This window comes from Cydia splendana, chromosome Z (genome assembly GCF_910591565.1).
Source record: "Cydia splendana chromosome Z, ilCydSple1.2, whole genome shotgun sequence".
NCBI classification, from domain to species: Eukaryota; Metazoa; Arthropoda; class Insecta; order Lepidoptera; family Tortricidae; genus Cydia; species Cydia splendana.
Window position 1 is genome coordinate 48,431,588 of NC_085987.1, and position 27,203 is coordinate 48,458,790.

A 27,203-nucleotide genomic window follows, 5' to 3' on the forward strand; every position below is an offset into this window, starting at 1 on the left:
TCACCGGTACCAATCAACCATGCAACTAAACCACTTCGTGTTTGGCTTCGTTCGATTCGTCGCAACAAGATCTTTGACACAAGTTAGTACTCAGGGTCTGATGATGGAGCTGGACTGTGGCCACGGGTACCAGTCTACCATGTAACTGAACCACTTCGTGTTTGGGCTCGTTTGATTTGTCGCAACAAGATCTTTGACACAAGGTAGTAATGAGGGTCTGATGATGGATCCGGAAGGTGGTCACCGGTACCAATCAACCATGCAACTAAACCACTTCGTGTTTGGCTTCGTTCGATTCGTCGCAACAAGATCTTTGACACAAGTTAGTACTCAGGGTCTGATGATGGAGCTGGACTGTGGCCACGGGTACCAGTCTACCATGTAACTGAACCACTTCGTGTTTGGGCTCGTTTGATTCGTCGCAATAAGATGTATGACACAAGATACTACTCAGGGTCTGATGATGGAGCTGATGATGATAGACAGGTACCCGTCGCCACCTTCGCGCTCCATCATCAGACCCTGAGTACTACCTTGTGTCAAAGATCTTGTTGAGATGAATAAAACGTGCCTAAACACGAAGTGGTTTAGTTGCATGGTTGATTGGTACCGGTGACCACCTTCCGGCTCCAACATCAGACTCTGAGTATCACCTAGTGTCAAAGATCTTGTTGAGACGAATCAAACGATCCTAAACACGATGTGGTTTAGTTGCATGGTTGATTGGTAATGGTACCTTCCAGCTCCATCATCAGACCCTGAGTACTGTCTTGTGTCAAAGATCTTGTAGAGACGAATCAAACGAGCCCAAACACGAAGTTGTTTAGTTACATGATAGACTGGTACCCGTGGCCACCTTCCAGCTCCATCATCAGACCCTGTGTATCTTCAGTGTCAAAGATCTTGTTGAGACGAATCAAACGAGCCTAATCATGTTACTACATGGTTGATTGGTATCCGTGACCACCTTAATCATCATCAGATCCTCAGTACCAGTTCGTTTTTAAACCCTCGTTGATACAAACTTTACAACCTATAGGTACCAAATGCAATGACGAAACATGTAAATAAGCGAGTAGGTACCTATAATTTCTTTCGAGTAATATACCTTCATAAGTACGAGTATGGGGCTATTCTTAAATTACGTCGTTTCAAATGGGAAGAGTGGGGGGGGGGGGGGGGGGGGGCCTGGACATCGGATGATGGTAACATGACGTAGGAGGAAACAGATTCATCCGAAGCTTGATTTTTGGATGATTTGAGGGTTGGGGGGGGGGGTCAAAAATCGTCAAAAATAGATGACGTAATTTATGAACAGCCCCTATGTACATTTGCACTGCATTTAGTATTTTCGTACTTACCAAATAACAGTTTTAGAACTTTAAAAGTTAAGTACAGTTAGTGTTGTTATGGTTGATTTCAATATGCTTCGCGAAGGATCAAGAATGTTTAATCCATCATTGTAGTGCGAGTGTGGTAGAAGGGATCGGCATACTGAGCTCGCACGGCCTGCCGCAGCGCGTAAAATACCTAAACTCGCTCAACGCCGAAATGTAATAGCGCTCTTAAATTTTTTGCTCGTACTACAGGCCACAGACTGTGTATGTATAGTTACGCCACTGGATTTCCGGCAATCGCATCTGTATATCCCCAGGTACAGTACAGCGAGCCAGTCACTTAATAGACGTTGTGGAACCGCAGGATGGCGCGGCCCCTGATCTCCGAGTTGCACAGCTTGCGGACCACCTCCTGCGCCTCCTCGGCCGGGAACACCGAGTGGGGGGGAGGGGCGATCTGGAAAAGGGAACACATTGTTTTATAGAGATCTAAAGAAGAAAGCCAGGAAAAAAGGGGAAAAAGCGATAAATAATCTTTAATAGAAAAAACCGACTTCTCAAAATAGTTTGAGTTGCCTTATAAATTATTGGCTGGTATTTAACTGATCACCAGATATAGTAATGCACTGGTTTTTCTGGTAGCATATTTCGTTTCTGTAAGGGTCGGAGTTCTAACCTAACGTTACCCACTTTTCTAGTAGCATTTCGTTTCTCTAAGGGTCGCAGTTCTATCCTAACCTTACCCACAAAATCGAAATCGCCAAACTATGAGTCGTTGAAGAGTTCTGATCTGATCATCATCAGCAGTTCCACTTCATCAAATGCGGCAGTTTTTAATGAAAATGCTTGATTTTCTGATCAAAATACAAAAAAAATTATACGCATGCCTTTAAGATTAGCTTGCACAGCTGCTCCAGCGTGCCGTTGGGCTCCTCGACCCTCTGTGAGTGACCCCACGTGAGTGACATCCCCCTGACAGTTAGCTCCCCCTTGGCGACCAGCCCCACCAGCTCGCGCAGCTGCTCCAGCGTGCCGTTGGGCTCCTCGGCCCTCTGTGAGTGTCCTCCCCCCTGACAGTTACCTCCCCCTTGGCGACCAGCCCCACCAGCTCGCGCAGCTGCTCCAGCGTGCCGTTGGGCTCCTCGGCCCTCTGTGAGTGTCCTCCCCCCTGACAGTTACCTCCCCCTTGGCGACCAGCCCCACCAGCTCGCGCAGCTGCTCCAGCGTGCCGTTGGGCTCCTCGGCCCTCTGTGAGTGACCTCCCCCCTGACAGTTAGCTCCCCCTTGGCGACCAGCCCCACCAGCTCGCGCAGCTGCTCCAGCGTGCCGTTGGGCTCCTCGGCCCTCTGTGAGTGTCCTCCCCCCTGACAGTTACCTCCCCCATGGCGACCAGCCCCACCAGCTCGCGCAGCTGCTCCAGCGTGCCGTTGGGCTCCTCGGCCCTCTGTGAGTTGCCCCACGTGAGTGACCTCCCCCCTGACAGTTACCTCCCCCTTGGCGACCAGCCCCACCAGCTCGCGCAGCTGCTCCAGCGTGCCGTTGGGCACGACCACCACGTGCACGTGCAGCTCCTCGGCCTTCTTCGCGAACTTGGGCAGGAGCTTCTCGCCCACGTCCTCCGTTACTAGGACCACGCCGCCCTGGAAGGATACATTGTGTAAGTACATCATATACATATAGCAACAATATCCACAACTTTCTACCCCCCAAAGCACCTCAGGGCATGACGTCCTTGTGTATGACGATATTCATAAAGGAGTTTAAGGCACTGTAAGGAGCGGAAAGCGGTGCCAAAGTTCATGACGAGGTGAACATGTACTGTGTAAAGGACATTACCGGCGCTAGGCACTGCAGTGAGCGGTGTAGTGAACGCGAGGTGGTGCCGAAGTTCATGACGAGGTCGACGGGGCCGCCGCACGCGTCCGTGGTGCGCTCGATCAGCTGTTTCTCGTATAGGTCCTCGTTCCATTGTACTACTTTTATTCTGAAAATAAATACATAAAACTAAATTTATTTGGTGTTTTCTTTTTTTTGTAATACGAGTATATACGTATGGTCTTATTTATAATTGTTTGTCAAAATTATTGGTTGATAATGGTTTGCCACTCTATCCATCTTTTTGACATTTCTGTTTGTTAGAGAGAGACAAAAACAGAGGTTTGTAAAGGTGTGTGATGCTATGTTTTATGAAGAAGGGAAAGATTACAATGTTTAGGAGGAAAAAAGCAGGAATATGCTATATTTTTTGAAGTTTTTTTATATAGTCCGTCTAAGCTAACTTTGCATCTATTACTTAAGTGATGACACTCCAGCCAGCTACCTAGCTAGCTAGGTGCCAGCTGGACTTGTCCCCATCATGGGGGACGGTGATGTCGACCACCACGGCCCGGCGTATACGACTCTAGTATATTCAGTATTATTTATTTAAATATTCGCGCCTGCGTTAACATGTTAGTTCTCTGAATCATTATCTTCTGTCATATCGGTTTACCTATGTAGTAGCTATAGTTTAAAGGAAATAAAATATATTCAAGTGTTTGGAAGTGTAATGATGCGTATTCATTAATTACCGTCCATTTGCCGCACTCGAATATATATATATATAATAACGACAATAGTCCTTTCAGTGATAGATCGATCCTAATGGAGCGTGGCACGACCATTCTCGAGAACAGGCGCAGGTAAGTACTTGTTTACTATCCCATGCATGCCGCCTTGCGATCCGCAGTACTTAGTACCACAGGTTTGTGCCAGTTCTCGTTTGCCAAGGAGAGCGGCGTGAGGTTCCTGTCTACTGTCACCACATCACGATGCATTTCATACTCGCTGTTAAGGAAATAATTTCTGAGATTGTACACCTCGCGGTTGTGGAGATCTTTGGCGTTTAGGAAGCTTTGCCCTCTACACCTCCGTGAGATGTACAATTTCGTAACTGACGGGTGTGTGGGTGTAACATGCGGTGAGCAGTAGTCGGACCCTCCGATCTAGGGCATTCAGTTCAGTTATTATATTTATTTAAGCTTTATTGTGTGACTTTTTGAGGGTAAAAAGCTTTCTTGTTTTGTTTTATTGTTCTTTGTTTGCAGCATTATTTCTTCTAGTCTTTCTTGTAATTTCTATGATGTCATTAGCCTATTTTTTTTTGTCTTTTTGTAGGTTTAGTATATGATTGGCGCGATAGTATCTCGCGGCGAGATAAACTATATGTTTTTTTTAAACCTTGTTATTGAAAGAGGGGTGGGTAGTCTACTTTGCTGTGAGATATTGTTGCGTTAATTATGTGTTGGGTCGGTCGAGTTTTGTTTGCCTAGCAGTCCTTTCTGTTTGGTTGCTTGAATAGTTAATTTCTTGTTCTTGTGTTTAGCCAAAAGTTTATTTGCAAATTTTGCAAGTTTAATTTGACCCATGTACTTTTTGGTTTTTGATGAAAACGAAAATTTGCATACATAAATAAGTAGGGTGACAATGTAATATTACGGGAGTTTTCTGTCGAGAGTTGGTCTGATGATGGAGACGGGCGGTGTCCATGGGAATTTTGTGATGAAACGACGCGACCTAATTGTGTAGAATCCCGGTCTCGGTGAGTGTTAGTTGTCTGTGGAAAAAAGTACGGGCGGCGGCGGGGGCTCGTGCGGAGGATGAGACGCCGGGGAGTCGTTTGAATTGTGAATGAGTCTCTCGTTCGGCCGTTGGGCCGGTTCCCGCCCCCGGCGGCGGGGGCTCGTGCGGAGGATGAGACGCCGGGGAGTCGTTTGAATTGTGAATGAGTCTCTCGTTCGGCCGTTGGGCCGGTTCCCGCCCCCGGCGGCGGGGGCTCGTGCGGAGGATGAGACGCCGGGGAGTCGTTTGAATTGTGAATGAGTCTCTCGTTCGGCCGTTGGGCCGGTTCCCGCCCCCGGCGGCGGGGGCTCGTGCGGAGGATGAGACGCCGGGGAGTCGTTTGAATTGTGAATGAGTCTCTCGTTCGGCCGTTGGGCCGGTTCCCGCCCCCGGCGGCGGGGGCTCGTGCGGAGGATGAGACGCCGGGGAGTCGTTTGAATTGTGAATGAGTCTCTCGTTCGGCCGTTGGGCCGGTTCCCGCCCCCGGCGGCGGGGGCTCGTGCGGAGGATGAGACGCCGGGGAGTCGTTTGAATTGTGAATGAGTCTCTCGTTCGGCCGTTGGGCCGGTTCCCGCCCCCGGCGGCGGGGGCTCGTGCGGAGGATGAGACGCCGGGGAGTCGTTTGAATTGTGAATGAGTCTCTCGTTCGGCCGTTGGGCCGGTTCCCGCCCCCGGCGGCGGGGGCTCGTGCGGAGGATGAGACGCCGGGGAGTCGTTTGAATTGTGAATGAGTCTCTCGTTCGGCCGTTGGGCCGGTTCCCGCCCCCGGCGGCGGGGGCTCGTGCGGAGGATGAGACGCCGGGGAGTCGTTTGAATTGTGAATGAGTCTCTCGTTCGGCCGTTGGGCCGGTTCCCGCCCCCGGCGGCGGGGGCTCGTGCGGAGGATGAGACGCCGGGGAGTCGTTTGAATTGTGAATGAGTCTCTCGTTCGGCCGTTGGGCCGGTTCCCGCCCCCGGCGGCGGGGGCTCGTGCGGAGGATGAGACGCCGGGGAGTCGTTTGAATTGTGAATGAGTCTCTCGTTCGGCCGTTGGGCCGGTTCCCGCCCCCGGCGGCGGGGGCTCGTGCGGAGGATGAGACGCCGGGGAGTCGTTTGAATTGTGAATGAGTCTCTCGTTCGGCCGTTGGGCCGGTTCCCGCCCCCGGCGGCGGGGGCTCGTGCGGAGGATGAGACGCCGGGGAGTCGTTTGAATTGTGAATGAGTCTCTCGTTCGGCCGTTGGGCCGGTTCCCGCCCCCGGCGGCGGGGGCTCGTGCGGAGGATGAGACGCCGGGGAGTCGTTTGAATTGTGAATGAGTCTCTCGTTCGGCCGTTGGGCCGGTTCCCGCCCCCGGCGGCGGGGGCTCGTGCGGAGGATGAGACGCCGGGGAGTCGTTTGAATTGTGAATGAGTCTCTCGTTCGGCCGTTGGGCCGGTTCCCGCCCCCGGCGGCGGGGGCTCGTGCGGAGGATGAGACGCCGGGGAGTCGTTTGAATTGTGAATGAGTCTCTCGTTCGGCCGTTGGGCCGGTTCCCGCCCCCGGCGGCGGGGGCTCGTGCGGAGGATGAGACGCCGGGGAGTCGTTTGAATTGTGAATGAGTCTCTCGTTCGGCCGTTGGGCCGGTTCCCGCCCCCGGCGGCGGGGGCTCGTGCGGAGGATGAGACGCCGGGGAGTCGTTTGAATTGTGAATGAGTCTCTCGTTCGGCCGTTGGGCCGGTTCCCGCCCCCGGCGGCGGGGGCTCGTGCGGAGGATGAGACGCCGGGGAGTCGTTTGAATTGTGAATGAGTCTCTCGTTCGGCCGTTGGGCCGGTTCCCGCCCCCGGCGGCGGGGGCTCGTGCGGAGGATGAGACGCCGGGGAGTCGTTTGAATTGTGAATGAGTCTCTCGTTCGGCCGTTGGGCCGGTTCCCGCCCCCGGCGGCGGGGGCTCGTGCGGAGGATGAGACGCCGGGGAGTCGTTTGAATTGTGAATGAGTCTCTCGTTCGGCCGTTGGGCCGGTTCCCGCCCCCGGCGGCGGGGGCTCGTGCGGAGGATGAGACGCCGGGGAGTCGTTTGAATTGTGAATGAGTCTCTCGTTCGGCCGTTGGGCCGGTTCCCGCCCCCGGCGGCGGGGGCTCGTGCGGAGGATGAGACGCCGGGGAGTCGTTTGAATTGTGAATGAGTCTCTCGTTCGGCCGTTGGGCCGGTTCCCGCCCCCGGCGGCGGGGGCTCGTGCGGAGGATGAGACGCCGGGGAGTCGTTTGAATTGTGAATGAGTCTCTCGTTCGGCCGTTGGGCCGGTTCCCGCCCCCGGCGGCGGGGGCTCGTGCGGAGGATGAGACGCCGGGGAGTCGTTTGAATTGTGAATGAGTCTCTCGTTCGGCCGTTGGGCCGGTTCCCGCCCCCGGCGGCGGGGGCTCGTGCGGAGGATGAGACGCCGGGGAGTCGTTTGAATTGTGAATGAGTCTCTCGTTCGGCCGTTGGGCCGGTTCCCGCCCCCGGCGGCGGGGGCTCGTGCGGAGGATGAGACGCCGGGGAGTCGTTTGAATTGTGAATGAGTCTCTCGTTCGGCCGTTGGGCCGGTTCCCGCCCCCGGCGGCGGGGGCTCGTGCGGAGGATGAGACGCCGGGGAGTCGTTTGAATTGTGAATGAGTCTCTCGTTCGGCCGTTGGGCCGGTTCCCGCCCCCGGCGGCGGGGGCTCGTGCGGAGGATGAGACGCCGGGGAGTCGTTTGAATTGTGAATGAGTCTCTCGTTCGGCCGTTGGGCCGGTTCCCGCCCCCGGCGGCGGGGGCTCGTGCGGAGGATGAGACGCCGGGGAGTCGTTTGAATTGTGAATGAGTCTCTCGTTCGGCCGTTGGGCCGGTTCCCGCCCCCGGCGGCGGGGGCTCGTGCGGAGGATGAGACGCCGGGGAGTCGTTTGAATTGTGAATGAGTCTCTCGTTCGGCCGTTGGGCCGGTTCCCGCCCCCGGCGGCGGGGGCTCGTGCGGAGGATGAGACGCCGGGGAGTCGTTTGAATTGTGAATGAGTCTCTCGTTCGGCCGTTGGGCCGGTTCCCGCCCCCGGCGGCGGGGGCTCGTGCGGAGGATGAGACGCCGGGGAGTCGTTTGAATTGTGAATGAGTCTCTCGTTCGGCCGTTGGGCCGGTTCCCGCCCCCGGCGGCGGGGGCTCGTGCGGAGGATGAGACGCCGGGGAGTCGTTTGAATTGTGAATGAGTCTCTCGTTCGGCCGTTGGGCCGGTTCCCGCCCCCGGCGGCGGGGGCTCGTGCGGAGGATGAGACGCCGGGGAGTCGTTTGAATTGTGAATGAGTCTCTCGTTCGGCCGTTGGGCCGGTTCCCGCCCCCGGCGGCGGGGGCTCGTGCGGAGGATGAGACGCCGGGGAGTCGTTTGAATTGTGAATGAGTCTCTCGTTCGGCCGTTGGGCCGGTTCCCGCCCCCGGCGGCGGGGGCTCGTGCGGAGGATGAGACGCCGGGGAGTCGTTTGAATTGTGAATGAGTCTCTCGTTCGGCCGTTGGGCCGGTTCCCGCCCCCGGCGGCGGGGGCTCGTGCGGAGGATGAGACGCCGGGGAGTCGTTTGAATTGTGAATGAGTCTCTCGTTCGGCCGTTGGGCCGGTTCCCGCCCCCGGCGGCGGGGGCTCGTGCGGAGGATGAGACGCCGGGGAGTCGTTTGAATTGTGAATGAGTCTCTCGTTCGGCCGTTGGGCCGGTTCCCGCCCCCGGCGGCGGGGGCTCGTGCGGAGGATGAGACGCCGGGGAGTCGTTTGAATTGTGAATGAGTCTCTCGTTCGGCCGTTGGGCCGGTTCCCGCCCCCGGCGGCGGGGGCTCGTGCGGAGGATGAGACGCCGGGGAGTCGTTTGAATTGTGAATGAGTCTCTCGTTCGGCCGTTGGGCCGGTTCCCGCCCCCGGCGGCGGGGGCTCGTGCGGAGGATGAGACGCCGGGGAGTCGTTTGAATTGTGAATGAGTCTCTCGTTCGGCCGTTGGGCCGGTTCCCGCCCCCGGCGGCGGGGGCTCGTGCGGAGGATGAGACGCCGGGGAGTCGTTTGAATTGTGAATGAGTCTCTCGTTCGGCCGTTGGGCCGGTTCCCGCCCCCGGCGGCGGGGGCTCGTGCGGAGGATGAGACGCCGGGGAGTCGTTTGAATTGTGAATGAGTCTCTCGTTCGGCCGTTGGGCCGGTTCCCGCCCCCGGCGGCGGGGGCTCGTGCGGAGGATGAGACGCCGGGGAGTCGTTTGAATTGTGAATGAGTCTCTCGTTCGGCCGTTGGGCCGGTTCCCGCCCCCGGCGGCGGGGGCTCGTGCGGAGGATGAGACGCCGGGGAGTCGTTTGAATTGTGAATGAGTCTCTCGTTCGGCCGTTGGGCCGGTTCCCGCCCCCGGCGGCGGGGGCTCGTGCGGAGGATGAGACGCCGGGGAGTCGTTTGAATTGTGAATGAGTCTCTCGTTCGGCCGTTGGGCCGGTTCCCGCCCCCGGCGGCGGGGGCTCGTGCGGAGGATGAGACGCCGGGGAGTCGTTTGAATTGTGAATGAGTCTCTCGTTCGGCCGTTGGGCCGGTTCCCGCCCCCGGCGGCGGGGGCTCGTGCGGAGGATGAGACGCCGGGGAGTCGTTTGAATTGTGAATGAGTCTCTCGTTCGGCCGTTGGGCCGGTTCCCGCCCCCGGCGGCGAGGGCGAGGGCGGGGGCGCCCCGCGGACCGATTTTATTACTTCACCACATAGGGGCTGTCCATAAATTACGTCATCGATTTTTGACAATTTTGGACCCCCCCCCCCCCCTAAAATCATGCTTCGAATGACCCCGTTTCCTCCTACGTCTTGCTACCGTCATCCGATGTCCAGACCCCCCCCCCCCCCCCCTAATTTGAAATGACGTAATTTATGAATAGCCCCATATACAACTTTTTCTACAATCAACATCAAACAAACAATAATAACCAAAGTAATCAAATATATCGTAACATACCTACTCGTATGGTATGTTAAAAATAAAGATATGTTCCAATTGTAAACTAAACAAATGTAATACACAAAAGTCCTCCAGTGACCAAGGCCAGAATCAAACCAGCATTTCCAGCTTACATAGCCAACAGACCTCTAGAGACCACCCGGACAAATCAAAATACTATTAATTCAAATTAATTTGATTTTCACCACACCAGCCGATAAAAACTCTCAAAGTTATCAAATGCAAGACTTATTTTCTTATGTCTGATAGAATTAACTTTTAAATAATAAACTACACATTTAATTTATAATTAATTTTGTATCGAATTGCTTTCATTTTGTTTCATATTTTCCTTGAGTTGATGTAATATATGTTGGCCTAGTGGGTAATGACCCTGCCTGTGAAGCCGATGGTCCTGAGTTCGAATCCCAATAAAGGCATTTATTTGTATGATGACACAAATATTTGTTCCTGAGTCATGGTTGTTTTCTATGTATTTATATATTTTTCATCACACTTGCTCGAAAAAGATCTTATTTCATGCAGTTGTACTAAAGGACAAAGGCCTATATTGTTCCCGCGGAAGTTATAGATTCTGAAAAAAAAAGCTATAACTCACGAGTGACTTTTTTGACTTTTTTTTAATTATGTCACTAATTCATACGAAAAAATAGTTTTAAATGAGTTTTACATTGAAAATACTGACATTTATAAATTATTTTTTATGTGTATGTTTAAAAATATTTAATTTGATTAATTCAATAGCCGTTTAAATTAATTTTTAAACAATTTTCGATTATGGCTGAATCCGAGTGGGTCTGTGCCTTCGAATCCAAACCTGCCAAAACAAGACAACATGGCGGACGAATGTTTGAAATCACCATATTTAAGAATGATTTCCCTTAAAACTTAGTTTTTTTCTTCGCAAGTGTGATGAAAAACATTGTATGTAACTCCGGGGGTAAACATATTGTAAACTCGAGTCTTTAACTCGTTATAGACCTCGTTTACAAAATCTCGCTTACCCCCCTCGTTGCACAATGTACTAATATATATAGTTGTCTGAGTACCCTCAACACAAGCCTTCTTGAGCTTACTGGGGGACTTGGTCAATCTGTGTAAGAATGTCCTATAATATTTATTTATGTGTTCGCTCGATGACAAAATTTATTTAACCCTCATGTCCTGAAACCCTCACAATGCTCAAGATTCCATTTTTCGAACCACCCGTTACGCTATTGCTCAATTTTGAAATCTTTTGCTTGCTCAGATATCAATGCTATCGTGCTAACGAGAGATTAAATTGTAAAACAAATAACTATTACACCTTCGTTATATATACACATTTGTTCCAATATATTTTAGCAATAACTACCTATTGGTAATGCTGACTATACTTTAAACAGTACGTCTACCATCAGTTTTGACATTGACATATACGCTCACGTCTACGTAACTTACTTTCTATGCATCTCGCTCGTACTCGCATATGCGAGCAATAGTGCAAGCGAGATGTACAGAAAGTAAATTACGTAGACGTGAGCGTTATGTCAATGTTAAAACTGATGGTACAGGCTCAGTACTCACTGTTCACTGTCCTGGGCATACAGAAAACCTTCATCCTTGAGCGTGGCGACGGATATCCGGACGCGATCATGCCAGCAAGACTGGCGGAAGTAGTGGGTGGCTATGCGCAGCGCCCAGAGCGCGAGGCCGCCGGTGCCGACTATGAGCACGGTGGCTATGTCCTTGTGGTCGGGCCCTGAAATGTTCATATTCACATTTAAACTTTGAAATCTTGTAAAATATCTGCGCAGTCCTTCTATAATAACTTTTTATAACAAAAAATTAATTTCAATACAAGCTTTTATCGCTGATTTCTTTCAACAGTCAATAAGTTAACATCAGATCAACTCAATGGTACCATAATGTTGCACTGTCACCCAACTTACATTAGTTACTTATATATTTGAAGTTTGAAAAAACGCTGGTGGCCTAGCGGTAAGAGCGTACGACTTTCAATCCGGAGGTCGCCGATTCAAACCCCGACTCGTACAGTCACCTGCAATAATATGTTACTCTTCGAAGGCCGCAAAAATATGTGACACAATCTTAATGCTCTACAAATAAGGTCGTGTCAGATATTTTTGCGGCCTTCGAAGAATAACATATTATTGCAGGTGACTGTACCAATGAGTTTTTCGGAACTTATGTACGAAATATCATTTGATATTGACCAGTCGCTTTTCGGTGAGGAAACCGGACTAATCCCAATAAGGCCTAGTTTACCCTCTGGGTTGGAAGGTCAGATGGCAGTCGCTTTCGTAAAAACTAGTGCCTAGCCCAATTCTTGGGATTATTTGCCAAGCGGACCCCAGGCTCCCATGAGCCGTGGCAAAATGCCGGGACAACGCGAGAAAGAAGAATAACTCTCATAGTATAAGGAAGGATATTTGAAGTTTCAACTCAATTGAATAATGGGAAGTGGGTCTAATTTGGCTTGCAAGATTTGACCAGAACATAAATACACACATATTGTAATTTAAGTAAAAGCTTGTCAAAATATACCCCCCTCTGTCAGGACCTTTTTTTTTAAACCTGATACACTATAGTCTACAGTTGCCTCTGCCAGCAACTTTGCCCAAGAATATGTCATTAATAAAATGCTACTACCGCCTCCCGCTCTCGTACTAAATTACAAACCCCGTTTACGGATTGATTCTGGAACAAAAAGTATACAAGTCTGGGTTATAAACTATGCATGCCAAATTACATCAAAATCCGTTCAACCGTTTTTGTGTCAAGTACGAACAATGCATTGCTCAACGGCAGCTCGAGCTGTTAAAGTCCGGAACCAGCAATCGGCGTAGCCCTATGGCACTGACCTTCAGATTACTGACACGACCAAAGCCTTTGATCATGTGGACTATGAAATAGTAGGTACTAACATAGGGTGTGCCGCAGGGAAGTGTATTAGGCCCCCCGCTTTACAATGTTAACTGACCTTCAAGGATCTTGTGCAGGCAGTCGCTGCCCGTGTTGACGGTGTTCATGGCGAGCAGCGCGCCGGTGGGCAGCATGGCGGCTACGCTCAGCGGCAGCTCGGGCGGCACGCGCACCAGGCACTTGAAGTCCGGGACGACGATGTAGTCCGCGTAGCCGTGGGGGACTCCTGGAATGTTTCAATTACAAATTAAATAATGAATATCATGAGATCATGACCTTATAAAACTCAAATTATGTTGGTTAGACTGACATGACATTCTATGTATGGTCTACGAATTTGACTTCTGTGCCACTTCTTACCAGTGACAATATAAAATCCCCAGCAAGTTTCATATTGATTGTCGCTATGGGAAGGCATGAAATGGCACAGAAATCAAACTGTGTCTGTAATCAGTAAGCTTTTTTCTTATTGTGCACTCATTTTTGATTACGCTATTTAGCGCCTATTGAAGAACTACAGACCCATCACGCTTCTGAGCCATGTCTATAAGCTGTTTTCAAGGGTCATCACGAACCGTCTCGAACACAGACTTGATGACTTCCAGCCTCCCGAACAAGCCGGTTTCCGAAAAGGCTATAGTACCATAGACCACATCCATACGCTGCGGCAAGTTATACAGAAGACCGAAGAGTATAACTTGCCATTATGCTTAGCGTTTGTGGACTATGAGAAAGCCTTCGATTCGGTGGAAACATGTGCGGTGCTTGAGTCTCTTCAGCGATGCCTTATTGACTATCGGTACATCGTGTTGAAGTGTTTGTATAGTAACACCACCATGTCGGTCCGAGTACAGGAGCAGAGCACGAGGGCGATTCCATTGCGAAGAGGCGTAAGGCAGGGAGACGTTATCTCTCCGAAACTGTTTACTGCCGTAATGGAAGACGCCTTCAAGCTCCTGGAATGGGAAGGACTTGGCATCAACATCAACGGCGAATACATCACTCACCTTCGGTTTGCCGACGATATCGTAGTCATGGCAAAGTCGATGGAGGAACTCAGCATGATGCTCGATGACCTCAACCGAGTTTCACAACGGGTGGGCTTGAAAATGAACATGGACAAGACGAAACTTATGTCAAATGCCAATGTTGTGCCCATCCCAGTCTCTGTTGGGAACTCGGTACTCGAAGTTGTTGACTCGTACATCTACCTAGGACAAGTAGTCCAATTAGGTAGGTCCAACTTCGAGAAAGAGGTCAACCGCCGAATCCAACTCGGTTGGGCAGCGTTCGGGAAACTACGTAATGTTTTTCGTCCGACATACCTCAGTGCCTCAAGACGAGTCTTTAATCAATGTGTGTTACCAGTGATGACTTACGGCTCCGAAACGTGGTCTTTCACTATCGGCCTCATCTCAAAACTCAAAGTCGCTCAACGAACTATGGAGAGGGCTATGCTCGGAGTTTCTCTACGTGATCGAATCAGAAATGAGGAGATCCGTAGACGAACTAAAGTCACCGACATAGCCCACCGGATTAGCAAGCTGAAGTGGCAATTGGCAGGCCACATTGCACGCAGAGAAGATGGCCGATGGGGTCGAAAAGTGCTCGAATGGAGACCACGGACTAGCAAGCGCAGCGTAGGACGTCCACCCACAAGATGGATAGACGATCTTGTTAAGGTCGCCGGAAGACGCTGGATGCGGGTCGCTTCCAACCGGCACGTATGGAGGTCCAAGGGGGAGGCCTATGTTCAGCAGTGGACGTCTTATGGCTGAGATGATGATGATGATGATTTAGCGCCACTTTTATCCCAATCTGTGCCAGGTAGTAGGTAGGAATGCTTAGTACCTTTATGTTAGCTCGTGGTACTGTGGTATTCTGAACAGTAAGTTTTGAATAAGCTGGCGATCGGTGTGTCCTACTCCTACACCTTAAGGTGGATTTAGACCAAACAAGCGAATGCTCATTCTATCCCCACTCTACCAAATGTTGGTGTAAACAGAGACAGAGCATTCTTTCGTTGTTCTTCCTTTTTTTGCGAAATCCTAATGCTCGCTCGCTTGATGTAAACGACGGACGAGCGTGTGATCCGTCGCCTAGAGCATTTGCTCGTGTTCGGACGGGCTCGCTTCGCAACGTTGAATGAGCGACGGGCACTCGTTCGCCTGATCTAAACATCTCTAGAGCATATGCCCTAGAATCCTAGTTCTTGGGTTGCACTTTTGTTTACGCTATAACATCCACCACCATTCCACCTTTATAATTATGTTACCTGCCTGCAAATCAGTTGGATATTGGAAATTCATAGGTTTAGTATGCAAGATGAGAATGCCCCCTGACCTTCGTACGGGTACAGCACGATCCTGTCGCCTTCCTTTATGCCTTCAGTGTCGGCGTTTTTGCCGATGGCGTCAACCACTCCGGCCACCTCGTAGCCTGGAAACAGGGCTCCGTCGCGTAGTCCTATAACAATGTTAATGACAATCAGGTTGGTGTCCGTTTTTAAGCGTCTAAAACGCTCCTGTTTTTGTGGGGATCCAATGGCGGTCTAATGTACACTCCGTTTCAATTTCAATCTATTAAAACCTTTCATAAGCCAAATAAAGTAACATTGCTTTTCTTAAACAAATGATAGTCATCGCGATTTACTATAGAACACGGTTCAAATAAAAAATAGGAACATTATGCATACATAATGTAAATTACTTAAATTTAGATTCTTCAAAACAATACAAATAATTTTTAACAATAACATCCAACTTCACCACAAAATTTAAATGAAATGAATTATCTTTATTTTCAGGCAACTATTAAGCCTAAGCCTAGAGTATAGAGCCATAATTTTCACGATTCATCAAATGATAACTTCCGAGTGAGTGAATTTCACGATCAAATATTGAAAACACTATAATATTAGTAGGTATGGCTATATTTGAAGAGTTCACTCGATTTCTCTAGCTAGCATATCAACTTGATGTCATGGAAACAACTGCAAAATATATTAAAATCTAGAAACTTTTGTTTACAAACCTATATGTGCAGGCGTTGAAGTGTGAATCCCGAAGTTCTCCATCTCGCCCGACAGGCTGCCGATGGACGAGACGGAAGATGTCGAGCACACGGAGGCGGAACGGGTGCGGTTCGCCCTGCAACGTGAACATCAAACGAATTTTAAACATGGAGGCCACTTTTGGGGGGTAAATGAGAAATATCAAAAAATATGTTTTAACGACAGGAATCACGAGCATTGCAACTATGGGAAAAATGCACCAACTCTAAAAATACAAGAGTTTAGAGCTAGAGCTTGTACATATGAGCATATTATGACACGGTCAAAATATAAAGTACGTATAAGTTTTTAAATTACCCTATTATTCATACAACTTTACGAGACTGATTTAATTAATTTATGTTTTATCCCTTTCTTACAAATGCGTCAGTCAAAATGACCGATTAGGACAAAAGATTATTAGCTAATTGAGGTTTGTAGCGCGTTTATGAATAAGGGTGTTAGTCGTCACTTTCTGTGCCCTGTGGGGTGATTCTCAGCGAACATCTATACCCAAGAATCGAATCGTTCTTCGATCATTTATATTCGGTTCATGTATGTATAAGGTTACGGCGCGGCGCCCTGTTGCCATGGACCGATTATAGTTCATTAACGTGTACTAATCATGTTTGCAAACTCAAGACAATACTGAGTCTGTATCCTGGCTATAATGTTTTATAATTTATAGACAAGGTTGTACGGATATTAGCTTTTGCCTTATCGCGGATCGGCGTACGCGACGCGGATCCGCGGACCGTACACGGGCACGTCGAACACACATTCCAGCGTGGACCCAGACACGATGGACCCTGAGCGCTGGTGGTAGTTGTTACCTGTAGCAGGCGCCGGCGTACGCGACGCGGATCCGCGGACCGTACACGGGCACGTCGAACACACATTCCAGCGTAGGCCCAGACACGATGGACCCTGAGCGCTGGTGGTAGTTGTTACCTGTAGCAGGCGCCGGCGTACGCGACGCGGATCCGCGCGCCGTACATGGGCACCTCAGGCACGGGCACGTCGAAACTGAACACGCACTCTTTCAGCGTGGCCCCGGGGGACTCGATGGACACCTGACGGCACAGCTTGCTCATCTTGATCGCTGCGGATTAAAGGTCAATTTAAGCGATCTTTACATTGAATGCAGACCTGTGCTACGCCGTAATGTTAATGGAAAACGCCAATCAAAACTAAACAAAGTATGGTAATTGTAAATAGTCGCGTGCCTATTCGTATCATCTGTGTCATCCGGATACATTTCTTCTTTTCGTTTGGCGTTTGTAGATGTACGATTGTAATAAGTTTTTGGCAAAAATTTCATTTTTGGTACAAGCTTTTATCGCTGACTGTACTTTTCTTACGACAGACAACTAATACTCATCGAGACAATTCTAAAAACCCCTAACACAATTAGGTTACGTTGTTTCATCACAGAGTTCCTATGGCAACCTCCTGTCTCCATCATCAGATCAGCTCGATGGTACCATAATATTGCATTGTCATCCGATTTATACATGCATGCAAAATTTCAGCTCAATCGGAAACCGGGAAGTGGATCAAATTTAACTTGCAAGATTTGGTTACACACAGACAGACAGACAACGGTCAGGTGAAACTAAATAAAAGCTTGTAAAAAAGCTAGGCCCTAAGATCCACCGGTATACAGGAAATGTTTCTGTTTGTACACAGTTTATAACCGCAATAACAATAACTCACCGGCAATCAACTAATGTCACGAACGCCTATTTGCAAACAGAGATGGGCAATTCAAATGACGAATAAGAATAACAAAATTTATCGCGAATAACGAATAAAAATGTCGGATGATTATTCTTATATGAATAAATTATTCGTCGAATAATTTATCCGCAAATAATTTATTCGTCGAATGAATTGCCACGAATAATTTGTTTACTGGAATATCATTAAGAGCCCATCAACGTGCACACTAGCGCCACTGCTAAATAATCGTGATTACTTAAATTTAACGACAGGTAATTAAAAAATGGGGCCGCTACGTATTGTATTGTGTATTTAAGTACCTTTTGAATACATCAAACTAGTTTTTATGTTGCTGTATTCGTCGATCTAGGAACTCAAAACAAAAACGGCCGTTTTAACTTTGGACGCATAGATTGACGAATCCAGCAACATAAACACTAGTTTGGTGTATTCAAAAGGTACTTAAATACACAATACAGTACGTAGCGGCCCCTTTATATAAACCTGACCTGTCGTTAAATTTACATAATCACGATTATTTAGCAGTGGCGCTAGTGTGCACGTTGACGGGCTCTTAACTTTTCACGGTTTAGAATGATTTGGCAACTGATGTGCAATACAACTACCTGCAACTACCAAAATAGTTACTGTAAACACCTATAAATTATTCGTTGTGAGTTGTGGGATTCGCTCTAAAGCACTGCTAAGAACATTTTTATACATCGCCATATTTACTTTTAGTCCAACGACGCATAAACCAATTCTAGGTCAGGCTAGAAAGTTACTAACTTTGTGTGTTCACTGTTCACGCTTCCGCATCCTTTGTTTATGATACGACCTGGGCTTATCCTTTAACCCTTAACAATCTTTAACTTGTCAGAACAAATATATAGTAACAAAATAACAAATCATATTAAACGTATTATTATTCGTGTTGTTTGAATGGTACAAGCCAAAAAATTTAAATATTTTACGTGGATTTATTCGAATGAAATAACGAATAAATCATTCATTTGAAAAGTGGTCGAATGATTTATACGCGAATGATTTATCCGCGAATAAATTATTCGCGAATAAATCATTCGTGAATTAAAAAATCGTGAATTATTGTTTATTCGTATGATTATTCCGATAAAAGTTTATTCGAATGATGCCCATCTCTGCAAATATCGTCAAGTGAAACGTTATCATTTATCAACCTTGTCATGTCACGTGTGGTGTAACTGACGATACAGCTAGGGTTGTCAGGACGGGAGATATTTATCTGTTTACTAACTTTTCCGCGTAGCGATAAACTTTGCTATCTGCTGCTATAATTATAATGTGAAATGGTGCTGTAGATAATGCAAGATTGCAGCGACCGGAATGAGTCGCATACCTAGTAAAAGCCTTATATGGTGTGTATTCGACAACGAATTAGAATAAGTATAGAAGTCTGATTAGAGCTCAGAAATGTCCCCACAAGAATGACGCCGCGAGCGACTCCACTGTACAGCGCTCCTCCACTAATATACGACCACGTCACACACTGTAGTGCCGCGCAAGATGCTTGACGTTCCTACCTATAGAATTTTGTTTCAGCCAATCAAAATTTTTAGTGATCAATTACAACTTATTTTTAAAGCAGGATATTGTCCAAAATTTGCATACATTTATTGTACAATGCAATTTTATAGTACCATCGAGCTGATCTGATGCTGGAAACAGGAGGTGGCCATAGGAATTCTGTGATGAAACAACGCAATCTAATTGTGTTTGGGGTTTTTAGAATTGTCTCGATGAGTATTAAAGTACCATCAGTGATAAAAGCTTGTACGGTCAGCCAAAAAAGTGGTCTACCACTTTTCGACTCTTATCAATCAGACGATAGAGTCGAAAAGTGGTAGACCACTTTCTTGGCTGACTGTACCAAAAATTCAATTTTTGCCAAAAACTCATTACTTTAAATATGACACTATAAGTATATAGAATATTTAGGTAAATTATTTTGACACCTAAAACATTTCGGCCCGACTAGTGATGTGCCGTTACCGGTATAATACCCAAGGTGGGAAAATTCCCAGTAATGTTACCGGTAAGATTCCCCAGAATCCGTAATTTATGGTAATATTCAAATTAAGTAAATGTCAACATAAGTTGTTTTACATTAAATCATTACTTGTCAACAAATGCATCATACGAAGTGCAAAAAATCAACATAGGTTTACTTTTATAGTAAATTCCCAATACTACTGGTAATTTTCCCAATGTTACTCGGTATTTTACCAATATTACTAGGAAGTATTCCCCTTGTCTGGGCAAGTGGGCATAGTCAAAACCAGTTCCAGCAAAACCACTCAATGAATAATACTAGAATTTTAGTAAAACTAAAACGAAAATGTAAAAATCACATTGATTTAATAATAATCATCACATTTTTATGAGTAGGTAAGGTGTAGTACAATGACATTGTTTTTATACGTTAAGTGGTAATTTTTTATAGCTTGATTGATATAATAATATTCTTATTTTGAGCGTGTATATTTATTTGAGTTATTTGATTTATTTGATTTATTTGATTTATTTGAGTTATTTGATTTATTTGATTTATTTGATTTATTTGATTTATTTGATTTATTTGATTTATTTGATTTATTTTGATTTATTTGATTTATTTCATATTTTATATATTTTATTTATTTTATTTATTTTATTTATTTAGTGACAGAAAAACCTCCGTAATTGACGAACTTTGATTTTTGCGGTTATAGCCCAGTGCGGGATACAGCGTAATACTACATTGCTTCGCAACTCCGCTACGATTGAGTGAAAGAGATAGCTGAAGCTACGAGTGGAAGAGACGTAAAGATAATTAAGCCATTTCTACATGTTTTAAATTAAATTAATTCATTTATAACGTAAGCGTTCAAGTACGAGTATATTACCCGCTTTTGGGAATATTACCGGGAAGAATGGTAATTTACTGGTAATATTCCCAAATGGTAAAACACCGGTAATGGTATTTTACTCTCGGCACATCACTAGGCCTGACTCGGTCGGTTAAAATCGCAACTAAAGCAAAAAAACAGCTGTATTTTAGTTTACTATTAAGCCTTCCACGAATTCCACATTTGTTTGCAAATACGTTACAATAATTATACAAAACTACGCACAAAACCGTTGATTGCCGAATTCAGATCAATATAGAACCGTGGCACAATCAATTAACAAATCATTTAGTAGATACCATCGCCCACACTGTTGACTGTACACCGGTGGACCTTATGCCTTTTGTAATAAGGTCCACCGATGTACAGTTAGGAGTGTTGCTGTTTGTACAATAGTTAAAACAAATGAACGGCCTCTGTGGCAACATCCCATTTGACTTCATAAACAAACTGTTTAAACATACAGTCGCCATCTAATGTATCGGAGCGTCCGTGGTACTCGAATATATCTGAACACGTATCTGAGCGTTTTCCAAAAAAAAAAAGTACATTTCACAATATTGACTTCTTGGGCTCATTTTACTCAGAATCATTTGTACATTCACGCCTCATACATAAAAAAATGTGTCCCAAAGTTTTGTATGAAAAAATACTAAACCAGTGCGTCACGTTCATACAAATAAAAAAAATATTCAAATGAGACGATCTGGAAAGGAAATCTTGGGACACATTTTTTCGTGTATGAGGCGTGAATGTACAAATGATTCTGAGTAAAATGAGCCCAAGGAGTCAATATTTGGAAGAGATGAATGAAATTTATGAAATGTACATTTTTTTTTTGGAAAACGCACATCTATTATCATTATCAAGGCGTTAGAGTGCGTGCTTGGCCGCTCCGATATATCTGACGGTGACTGTGCAATGGAATTACGACACTATTGACATCGAATAAGACTTCTTTTCGATGTAACATCGTGCCTAAATATATGTAGTTGACGTCATGGAATAGGTAGCGGTAAAAACAATTAATAAAGCATTATTCAAAGTTCATGTTGTCCCTTTCGATCTCTAACGAGTTCGAAAAGGATGGTATTGGGTAGAATTTGCAAGCTATTTGTTATGACAAAAACATACCATCTAAATATAAACACACTGGAAGAGGTTAAACGACATTGAGATTTGTTAAAATGAGTTTGGCCGACATAGTTTCTAATGTATCCGTTAACCTAACCGTGTGGAGTGTGGACGTCGTTCACGTCGGACGAGACTCGATCAATAATAAACTTTACGCCGTCGTAATAAAGTTTCGAATGGCCATCAGCGTCTTTAATGCACTTTGACTCTTGTCATCTAGGTCTATTTAGCACTTCAAATGAGGATTCTATAAATATTACGTGAGAAAATATACCTATAAGTGCTAGACCTATTTAAGAGTCCCCAGCAAGCTCATTTCTCCATACAAACGTAGTTTATAAATATAAATATTATAGGACATTTTTACACAAATTGACTAAGCCCCACGGTAAGCTCAAGGCTTGTGTTGTGGGTACTCAGACAACGATATATATAATATATAAATACTTAAATACTTACATTGAAAACAACCATGACTCAGGAACAAATATCTGTATCATCATACAAATAAATGCCATTACCAGGATTCGAACCCGGGACCATCGGCTTCATAGGCAGGGTCACTACCCACTAGGCCAGACCGGTCGTCAAAACGTCGTCGTACGTCGTACGTCGGTAGTTACGCTCTCATTTTAAAAATCCTAGCTAGATTGCTCTGAAACATTGTACGTACTTACAATAGGATAAGGTATATATATATATATCTGGTCTAATTATCATTACGCAAAATGTGAGACGCAAATACACATTGAACCAAGAAATTGGACAGGCGGATATGGAATACCACCCTAACTTACACTGTATGTCGTTTTTTAGGGTTCCGTACCCAAAGGGTAAAAACGGGACCCTATTACTAAGACTCCGCTGTCCGTCCGTCCGTCCGTCTGTCACCAGGCTGTATCTCACGAACCGTGATATCTAGGCAGTTGAAATTTACACAGATGATGTATTTCTGTTGCTGCTATAACAAATACTAAAAAGTACGGAACCCTCGGTGGGCGAGTCCGACTCGCACTTGACCGGTTTTTTTATTACATAATGTTAGATGTTTATAGTGACAGCTTACAAAATTAAAATCAATGTGCCTATTCTGATTGGAATAATATCGTAAGGCCGACGACCCTAACTATATAGTAGGTTTAGTAAGGAACAGCATGCACTTTAGTCTCAGGCGATGCCGCTTGGCACGATTGTTCCTTAGGTCAAACAAAGTTGATCTGGCCCGGTAGCCGGGAGATCGTACCATGCAGACCCCCCAAAAAGAGGGGGTGAAAGGGTCTGCTCCCCAGGTCCAATCTATGCTATATTCCTTCCTAGTCTTAGCAACTAGGGGGCTATTCATAAATTACGTCATTTCAAGTTAGGGGGGGGGGGGGTCTGGACATCGGATGACGGTAGCGTGAAGTAGGAGGAAATGGGGTCATTTGAAGCATGATTTTTGGATGATTATAGGGGGGGGGGGTCTAAAATCGTCAAAAATCGATGACGTAATTTATGGACAGCCCCTAGGGCAAGTTATATATCATATCATGTTACAATCACAGTGTGGCGATTTGCACTAAATAAAAAATTGGACGATGTAACCCATGTATTCTTTATTCAGAAAAATATCACTTTATAGTAGGCATTCCTACATTATTTCGTAATATTTTTTAAATCGAATGTAGTTACTTATAATATATTCACTCACTTATTTATTCGAATAATGCATGTTGCTAGCTATTAAGTAATGTAATTCCAATTAGCACGTAAGGTTGAACTGTAAGTGTTAATTGTATGCAACAAATAAACAAACAAATAAACAAATAAAAAAATAATTTATAGCGCGTGGCGGTAACGATTTCCGTACAAATTGAACTATGCCCAAAGTCAAAGATTAAAAATGTTTACTAAAACACTGAATTTGGCATTATAAAAGTTTAAATATAATGTTTTAATTATTGTTCCATGCGTTTTTGCCCTTACCAATAGTCGGAAAAGCTAACTCTGCACTAACTTTCGGTGACAAAGTATGGGAGTAGGTACTTAGGTAGTTTTTATCAAGCAGATATGTCTGCAATCCAGTTTATTAAAACTATAAATGCAATTATCTAATTCTAACCAAAAAGATTAATAAAGAGCGGAAAATGAAACAGAAAGGGAAGAAGAAATACAAAAATGCAACTGGAAGAGGCCTATTCCTCTTAAGACCGTTTTTGGAGTAACTTTTTTAGTAATTAAGATTTATCTTAGACTAAGTACAAACACTTTATAGTGTATGGTTACCCAGAAATAAATGGCTTTTTTATTTTATTATCTCTGAAATACTATCTCTATTAATTAAAGCATTAAATACCCCTCAGGTGTGAAAACAAAAGGAAGGAATGGAAAAGCTTGTATTGTTTTTATCATCATGCATTAAGAGAGATTAGGCTGGAGCCCAAAGTGTTACAAGTTTAAATCTTGCCCTGAGATATTTTCCATTATTCCTTTAATTTATAAAATTTGAGTATGGGAGTGCCACCATAAACAATTCCTATGAAAATGTACATATAATGGCACTCCACAATTTGCCCCTTAAAGGTTGGTGTATACTTGTAGTTAGCTTAGATGTATTCTAACATAACAGTGATATGAGCATTTTTTTTACATTAACAACTTATGCACTAACTACGTGTATGTGAGGTGTGCAATAAAGAGTATTGTATTGTATTGTATGCAGTACTTGATGGCCTTGATGCACATATATTCACTAATTTAGTATAAAAAAGAAAAACCGGCCAAGTGCGAGTCAGACTCGCAAATGAAGGGTTCCGTACCATTATCTATAAAAACGGTCACCCATCCAAGTACTGACCCCGCCCGACGTTGCTTAACTTCAGTCAAAAATCACATTTGTTGTATGGTAGCCCCACTTAAATCTTTATTTTATTCTGTTTTTAGTATTTGTTGTTATAGCGGCAACAAAATACACCATCTGTGAAAATTTCAGCTGTCTAGCTATCACAGATCACGAGATACAGCCTGGTGACAGACGGACGGACGGACGGACAGTGGAGTCTTAGTAATAGGGTCCCGTTTTTACCCTTTAGGTACGGAACCCTAAAAAAGTAATAAATGTTTTAACTACACATAATATTACTAAACAACAAAACTAAGAGAGAATGAACTCCAGTAAATAAATTGGTATACCTTAGGTAGGTAACCAAATATTACTAAAGCATATTGAAGTTAACACTTACCCCGTTTAATAACTATAAATAGTCACTCAGCATGTGATAACAGAGTGACACCACAAACAGTTATTATAACAACTATCACATCACACACTATTTATTACTGTGCCAACAAGGGCGGCTAGAGGGCGCCCAACTACATACAAATCAGTTAATGCAGAAAAATACAATAATAAACAATATTATCACTCTACCTTGCTGCCACTACCACCGCTGAACCATAGAGAAATATAGTAAACAAGAGTGCTCACTCCATACATCAGTTTTGGTATGCTCAACAACATAAGACTTTCCAGTTGGTGCTACATCTATTGTCATTTGACAGTAGTACTACTGCTAATTAGCAGTTCTGATAATTCCGCTACTTGATGCTAGATGTCAAGTATGAAAATATTAGTCTTTTTGGTACCAAAACTGATGTATGCAGTGAGCAATCTATGTATTATTTTCTCTATGGCTGAACCAAGAAAATGATCATAAATTCAAATTTAGAATAACCCTAGAACGTAGTGATTATATGCTCTTTGGAAAAACCATTTTTCTTGTCAGAATTTTAATAGTACATTACTACAGAGGCCGGGACGAAAGGGGTTGCCGGCCGAAGACATATAGACGGATAGGTCTGAGCGCGGGCAAACCCATTTCCCGCCGAGGTATGTATAGTGCTTTTCTCAAACATGCAATGAAATGAATAAAATAAAAAATCCACGAAACCCAAATTTTATTTATAGAAAAAACTAAAAGTAAAGTACACCCAAAATATAACCAACACGTACCTATATCACTATCACGCGTATGTTTTACACGAGTCGTGTATTTTTACTACCCGTATATTTTCATGTATCTTTGATTTTTTCGCCTTGTATCCGTCTGACTGTCGTTTTCGTCACATAAGTTTACATAGTCTTTCATGTTGATATCATGTTTCACATACATCGTTGCTTTATGCACGGAGTAAATAAGTATAATTTCCACAGTGTTGACGAATTTGTAGTTACATTCATTTAAAATATGCCACAAAACTGTTTCTAATAAACTGTAAGCCATTTTTCTTAGTTTCTCAAATAATAAAATTGCCATAAGCAACCATATACATACATACTTCGTCTTTGACTTGGCGGCAGAGGCAGCAAGTTATTAAAATCAATTCTGCTTACGCTGCCAATTCCAACGCCTACGATTACAATTAATATTAATTTCATTATTTCGTCGGAACTCATATTAAAGTCAAAAAATCAACAACGCACCATAAATCCAATAAAACAGAATGAATATTTTTCATCTTTACCTCCATAACAATTTAAAAAACATAACTACGCGTGTTTGAGTAGACCTTTTTACCGCTAACGTTTAGATGAAATGTTTTAAATGTTTTTATTTGTGTAGTTAAATTTATAATTTAAAATTATAAAATTATAGAATGTATTATTTATTAAGTTTATGTTGATTTTATACAAATAAAACTGCAAATTATAGCAAACATTGTTTTTTGTTTTTTTTTTATAGGCGTAGTGGCAGAGTGTCATTACGAACCATAAAGCAAATACTGCCTCTAGTTTTTTTTAATGGATGAATGCCACGATGCTGTGTCACAAATATCTGTGAAATGAAAATTAAAAAAGAGGACTTTGCCGGCCTAGGCCTGCAAGATGTGTATGAAATTCCATTAACGACCTTTTGTCCTAGCCGCACCTGAAACGTCATACTTCGCAGCCTATTATAAGGAACATAATATCAATATTTCATTGCATATTTGAGAAAAATCCATTAACTTTAAAAAAAATGTTTGTAGTCTCATTGTACTAAAGTGATATTCCATCTATCACGCTGCAGCCGAGTGCGAAAACAAAGCAACCTAAACATTATATAAACAGTATAATGACCTTTCAGCCCGTGAAGGTCATCTTAGTCAAAATAATATTTAGGACGCACAGAATGTCCATAATAGCTTAAAATACCATAAAAAAGCAATTAGCTATTTTTAAGCTAATCGCAAAACAAACACAATTACATAAATATCTCTATTGTCTCATTTGCCTACTTCTTTATTTTGAAGGAGTGCTTAGAACGCAATTTCTAATGGTATTTATAATTACAAAATTACCTTATTCACGTCGATTGGGTTACTTATTATAGAACTCTGTAATGTTCGTCTAATTTACACGTCTTCCAGTTATATTTACAAGGACAAAGAACAGATATCTACTTAAATACGAGGTTTTATACCTCCGCCTATTTTAAATTTTGACCTAAACAAATGACAGTAATTTGACAGCTGACTTATACGCTCCTATACATACACATTTATATTAGCGATGTTACGATTCGACTTCACAAATCGGTTCAAACCACTGAAATATGAAA

The 27,203-nt window shown here is 44.8% G+C and overlaps 1 protein-coding gene and 2 long non-coding RNA genes across 3 annotated transcripts in view; all 3 read right to left on the minus strand.

The window, feature by feature from the left end:
* LOC134804155 (uncharacterized) overlaps positions 1-27,203 on the minus strand; it is a 431,198-nt gene that overhangs the window by 124,205 nt on the left and 279,790 nt on the right. The window lies entirely within an intron of this gene.
* LOC134804161 (uncharacterized) overlaps positions 1-27,203 on the minus strand; it is a 292,314-nt gene that overhangs the window by 108,573 nt on the left and 156,538 nt on the right. The gene's annotated exons all lie outside the window — the stretch shown is intronic.
* LOC134804099 (uncharacterized) lies at positions 1,306-27,130 on the minus strand. Its single transcript, XM_063777036.1, has 9 exons — positions 26,944-27,130; positions 16,793-16,943; positions 15,823-15,938; positions 15,133-15,255; positions 12,848-13,015; positions 11,431-11,605; positions 3,174-3,321; positions 2,825-2,977; positions 1,306-1,794 (listed from the first exon to the last, which is right to left on the minus strand). The coding sequence occupies exons 2-9, from the start codon at positions 16,933-16,935 to the stop codon at positions 1,678-1,680; spliced, it is 1,143 nt and encodes a 380-aa protein (XP_063633106.1). The 5' UTR covers positions 16,936-16,943; positions 26,944-27,130; the 3' UTR covers positions 1,306-1,677.